General features: G+C 39.0%; 1 protein-coding gene across 3 annotated transcripts in view; it reads right to left on the reverse strand.

Annotated features, from left to right (window-relative positions):
• Nucleotides 1–1,476: 1,476 nt before the first annotated feature.
• Nucleotides 1,477–5,951, reverse strand: part of Snrk (SNF related kinase) — an 8,351-nt gene continuing 3,876 nt past the window's right edge. For 2 of the 3 annotated variants that reach the window (XM_017628839.1, XM_017628841.1), the window contains exons 3-8: nucleotides 4,038–4,213; nucleotides 3,571–3,922; nucleotides 3,375–3,509; nucleotides 3,183–3,303; nucleotides 2,293–2,976; nucleotides 1,477–2,189 (exon numbers count right to left, since the gene is read on the reverse strand). In XM_017628839.1, the coding sequence (XP_017484328.1) occupies nucleotides 1,656–2,189; nucleotides 2,293–2,976; nucleotides 3,183–3,303; nucleotides 3,375–3,509; nucleotides 3,571–3,922; nucleotides 4,038–4,213 (2,002 nt within the window). In that variant the 3' untranslated portion in view covers nucleotides 1,477–1,655. The remainder of the gene's footprint in view (nucleotides 2,190–2,292; nucleotides 2,977–3,182; nucleotides 3,304–3,374; nucleotides 3,510–3,570; nucleotides 3,923–4,037; nucleotides 4,214–5,951) is intronic. The other variant, XM_017628840.1, reaches the window with a different exon arrangement.

Consider the following 5,951-nt stretch of genomic DNA (forward strand, 5'->3'; position numbering starts at 1 on the left):
GGATAGCGATGCCCTGACATTCTAGGGTGGTATCCCTGCGGTCGATGTCTGCTTCGATAAGACGATACTGCACGGTGTGGTGCGTGATGAACGCTAAGCCACCACTATTATCTCAAAGTTGAATTGCTGTGCAACTTCGTCTCTTGGACCGCAGCTATTAATATATCATGCCGACACATGAAGACGGTTATCTCCTCAATCTTGCTCTGTAGCCCGTTACAGTTGAATTGAAGGAGCTTCATGTGGTTCGGGAGACGTGTCGTGATGTGGGGTGTAAGTGAGGTGTATGTTCTTGCCGCCGTTGGCTGTGTGTGCTGCTGAGGTGATTGCCGCCCTGTGGTGGTGGTGGGGGGCGTCGCAATTGAAATCTGCGACCGACAGCGCAACACGGACCCTCGAAGTTCCCCGTCCAATCTCGCGTGGTACGCAGACCTGAACATGCCCTAAAGTGGCACCAGCCAAGGCAGGTGTTGCACTTGACTGATGTCACATTACGGAATATTCTGGTCTGACATACCGTGCAGATTGTAGGGGGAACCAGGAGTTGTTGGCGGCGGCGTGTGGGTGGTGGTGCGGTTGTGTGTGTTATGTGGTCTGTGGTGGCTGTGGTATGGTCTGTGGTGTTATTATGTTGTTGTGTTGTGGCGACTGTGTGTGGTTGCTGTGTGAGTGTGTGGGGCTGCACGGGCGGACTATGGTTTGCCGTGGAGGCTGCTCTGTTTGAGCAACAGGGGGCCACGTACGACGTGGTCCACTGTCTGTGTGTCCGTAGTCCCGAGCAGACCCTGAGGTGACTCCACCCCTCGCAGGCATTACACTTGACTGAGGTGGAGTTGTGGTGTAATCGTCTTCGGCATACACAGCAGGTGTATATTTCTGGCCCAGGGTTTGACTCGATGCCAGCCCTGAGTAGGAGAATGCGTAGTGAATGTTGCCCTATGGACGGACAACTTCTGAGATACTTCGCCGACCTAAACGGGGTTAGATCGCCGAAACAACAGCCCTTGGTCGGGTGAAACCCGAGTCATTCCGGTACGTAGAACCGGCTGTTGTTGTTGTTGTTGTAGCGGCTACAACAACCCCGCCCAGATCGGTTGGTATCTCAGTCGTTGTCGTCAAGTTCCACTAACGGCAACCCTAGGAAGCGTGCAGCTTCTGCGGGGTTTGCGCGGGGTTTCGGCGATCTAACCCCGTTTAGGTCGGCGAAGTATCTCTAGAACCGGCTGTCGCGCTCGATGCTGGTGGTGCTGTGCATTTTCCGGAATCCATGTGTTTGAATGCGGTGGTGATGTACTCGACTCTTTTTAGCATTGTCAATGGGATTTTCCGAAGTAGCAGTTCATGGCGAGATATATAAATATATCATACTCCTACTAAAGCGTAAAAATTATTTCATCTAGCTGAGAGTTTAGGAATAGCTGATCAGAGCGAAAACTTTGGTTATTTGTATTCCATTATGGTAAGAAGAAATTGTGGTACGTTCAAAACGTGCGTAATGCATGTGACTTTGTTGTGATTTATTTATAATTACTAGAATATTGCATTGAATATTAGATTATACTTTAAAGTTAAATTAATTTAGTTAAAATATCTATATATATTTTTCATGAATTCTGCCTCTGTGTGAGTAGTTGTTTCGGGTGACACATCTGGTATTAAGAAAAATTTACTACGGGAAAATATTTACCTAGCTTACGAATCTTCTTCATGGTAACAAAACATTTTGAGCCAGTAATTTGTATTGCTTTCGTAAGCCTCTTATCTTCGAGAATAAGATCGATATTTTCTATTGAATTCAATTTAGAGACGCTTCCACGTTGTATATGTATTGAATTTTCAGCTGCGAAAATGCTAATGTTTTTTTCTGACTCAGCAGAAATAACTTCTTCGTCGTATTCTTCCTTAGTCTCTGCGACCGTAAATGAGTTGAGATTAAATAGCGAGCTCCTTAAATCGATGTGCACATCGGATGTAAAACCCTTTTGACGAAACTCATATTCCTGTGCTTCGGTTATGCGATCAAGTGATTGACTCTCTCGAACTCGGCGTCGCCCAGTGCCACTTATTAACGATTCCGATTTTAAGTTATTATTGGTGCGAGTATTTTTCTCTTTGTCATCTCTTTGCTGTTTTTTGTGTCGATCTGAATGTGAATTGCAATTCTTTCGCGTATCATCGGTTTTATTTTGCTACAAAGAAATCAAACGAGGTGTTATTGTTAGTTTTATCCAAACAAGTTTTGTTTTCATTTTTAATTTAACCACAAAATATCTATAAGACATGTCGACTTACCTCTTTACTGTGCTTTTGACTTTCCTTTTTGCCACTCACGTTTGTGCTATTGTCGGCCACTACATGCGCTGATGGTATATGTGATCCAGATGGAGGACACGATTGGTCTTGTGAATCACTTGAGTCATCATGAGAATCTCGCCGGTGCATGCGAAATCTTGTTGGGGTGTCACCAACAAATTTATTCATTTTTTTCTTGCTACGAGCTTTAGTATCATCGTCCGATGCCTCGGAACTACTACATGATGGGGTCCGGATCTTACTTAGTTTGCTGCGCCTATGAGTCAATACCGGATTTTTACCACTCATCGGAAAAGGATTTAGTTTGCCTATTTCAAGGTCCTTCATTCCTCTCAATGCGTCATCCGTTACTGGTAGTTTTCCTGTTCTATGATTTGGTGCATCTTTTCCTACATTTGTATCACATGCGGTATGATTTTCAATTTGATTAAGCTTATGGACTAAAGTAGCATCAACCGATGCAGTCATTTTTGGACAATCATCTATTTTCTTTATAGTGCTTGGTTTTGTTCGCTCTTGAACGACGCAATTCAAACGGCCATCCGAGATTGATTCACGTCGCGTAACAGCTACATGTAATTCGTTACCGTCATTTGTGTTCTCGTAGCCAGACTCATCTTCGTCTTCTTCTCGAACAATACTACATTTTCTACTCCGTTTATCCTGTTTGAAACAAGAATGAAAATATACTTTTAATTATCGGTTTAAAAAACACAAAAGGTAAATAAATTAACTGTCTTAGATTCTGTTTNCTTCGTCTTCTTCTCGAACAATACTACATTTTCTACTCCGTTTATCCTGTATGAAACAAGAATGAAAATATACTTTTAATTATCGGTTTAAAAAACACAAAAGGTAAATAAATTAACTGTCTTAGATTCTGTTGCTGGTCGTGTTACCGTGTTAGCCGGCAATATGATTTTGTTTGAATCTGAAGATTTTGTCTTGGCATCTGGTATCTGCCCACGCTTTACTTCTGAATTGTTTGTCCTGAAACATAAATAATTTATTATATATATCTAAATGAACTTACATCATGGCGCGATATTGTAAATATTTACTTTGCCAACACGTCTTGTAAAAGGATTGGTGTATGTTTTTTGGGAAATTGTTCCTCGCGACGTTTGCGTAATTTTAATTCAGCAAGAAGAAAATATGTCGCTGTGATGTGATTGTACTTATTTTTGTCCAATGCCCTGCAGTAAAATATTCTTACATATGTATAACAAAACGAAATAGTTACTCAAAAATACTCACTGCAAAATCTCTTCTTTGGAAGCAATATTTCCATTCATCATTTTCTGTATAATAAAGGCATGATCCTCATCACAAAGTTGTTGCCGGCTTATCAACGGTAAACTATCAGCTGCATCAAACTCAGACATTTCATTTAACCAAGGATGCGCGGCAATTTGATCCAGTGTTGCACGACTTTTTGGATCTCGCACTAACATTGAGCTTATCAAATGTTTGCAGTGCAGAGACACTTGTGGTGGTACCGTATATTTGCAGTCCATAATCATGGTTAGAGTCTCTGAGTCATTTGCTTTTTCAAAAGGTGGTTGGCCACAAACAAGCATATATAGAATAACGCCTAATGACCATATATCTAAAACACATTATATAAATAAACAAAATTGTTTCATAAGACAATGTATGTATGTATGTACGTATGTATATAGTATACATTTGTTACATTATTTATATTTTGATTTGAAACTTACCTACTGCTGGTGCATCATAAGAATCGCCTAAAAGAATTTCTGGAGCAGAATACGCCAAGCTACCACAAAATGTTTCCAACTTCTGACCCGGTGAAAACTTATTGCTAAATCCAAAGTCAGTTAACTTAACTACGCCAATTTTTTCAAAAAATACTACATTTTCTGGTTTCAGGTCTCTGCAAACGAACAGAATATCGCACGTTTAATAATATAAACAAGTATTTCAAAATTTCAATTTTGTGGGAAAACGCAATCAAAGTTATATCCTTTCATACAGTACAGGTATACAAAAAGACAGATGGAAAGACACATATCTTCGCTATATTTGGGAAGTTTGGTTATCTGTTAGACTCAACATTTTCTACACTTATAAACCTTATTAACTGTATAATGAAATCTCCAAAACCGTAAATTTTGAGTTAAATCTCTATATTATTAAACGCGCGATATGTATTAATATATGCGTAGAGTTCAATTTGTTTTAGTAGGTACTTTAAAGAGCGAAAAACAAAGGTATTCTTATGTATGTACTTCAAATCAGGCACTTACATGTACATCCGTATATNAGTTCAATTTGTTTTAGTAGGTACTTTAAAGAGCGAAAAACAAAGGTATTATTATGTATGTACTTCAAATCAGGCACTTACATGTACATCCGTATATAATTTTTAACCGACTTCCAAAAAAAGAGGAGGTTATCAGTTCGTCGGAATATTTTTTTTATGTATGTTACCGCATAACTTTGGACCACATCAACCGATTTCGATAATTCTTTTTGCATCGGAAAGGTAGTGTCTCAGAGTGTCCATACTATTCTGGTTTAGATCCGATCATTGGATCATGAAATATATATATACATATATATATATATATATATATATATATATATATATATATATTTATATATATATATTTATTTTAAGTCGTNTATATATATATATATATATATATATATATATATATATATATATATATATATATATATTTATTTATTTTAAGTAGGTTTTTTTGGTAAAAATTACTTGTTTAACGTGCATATCATCGATTTTTTTGCAATACCGCCCATCGACTAGTTGCGGCGACTAGTTGTGGCCGTTCCCACGACAGTCGGGTCTACGTAACCGGAACGACCCAGATTTATATCTGGCCAAGGACTGTCACTCCAGCAACACTCCCCAAAAAGTCTTTGGGGAATTTGTATGCTGCTACAACAACAACAACTAGTTGTGGCAAAAATAATATTTGGTAACCCTGAGTGCCGTAAGACAGGTGGTTTTTCAATTGGTCGATGGGCAGTTTTGCAAAAACATCGACGATGATGTGTACTTAATACTAGAAGCTGTATTTACCCAGCCAGCAGAAAATCCGAAAACCGATCCAAAATACGTGGATGAAGTTCGGACTTTTGTCCGTTTACTGATTCCATTTTCGGATACTTTGACGATCCGTTTTCCCACTAAAGTGTGCGGCAGAAACGTATGTACATACAACTACCGAAAATTGTTTGTGAAATGGATAAGTTTTCAGCTGTTTTTTCTGAAAATGTCTGATTGAATTTTTCGTTCAATACGCTTTCCTTCTGTGCTTCACAGATACTTTTTCATGGTTCAAAATAAATAAAATAAAATTAGGAAGCGCCTGACGGAATCCGAACCCGGCACCATCCGGAAGCTAACAAATAGCGGCACACTCCTCTGCACGCTCAGCCACTGCCGACTACGCATGCATGCTTTCAAATGTTTAGCTTGAGCAAATAAAATACAATTATTGCTTTCAAACTACATCATCTTCTAACGTTTCGAACGTTTTCCGGATACGGAAAATTGAACTAACCGGGCGGTTACACATTCAATTTTCAATACTCTCACACTTTTTCACTAACCCACTCTTATTATTAGTTGTGTTTTTTTACAA

The sequence above is a fragment of the Rhagoletis zephyria genome, unplaced genomic scaffold (genome assembly GCF_001687245.7).
Source record: "Rhagoletis zephyria isolate East Lansing unplaced genomic scaffold, Rhagoletis_zephyria_1.1 Rzeph_scaffold_06262, whole genome shotgun sequence".
Taxonomy (NCBI): Eukaryota; Metazoa; Arthropoda; class Insecta; order Diptera; family Tephritidae; genus Rhagoletis; species Rhagoletis zephyria.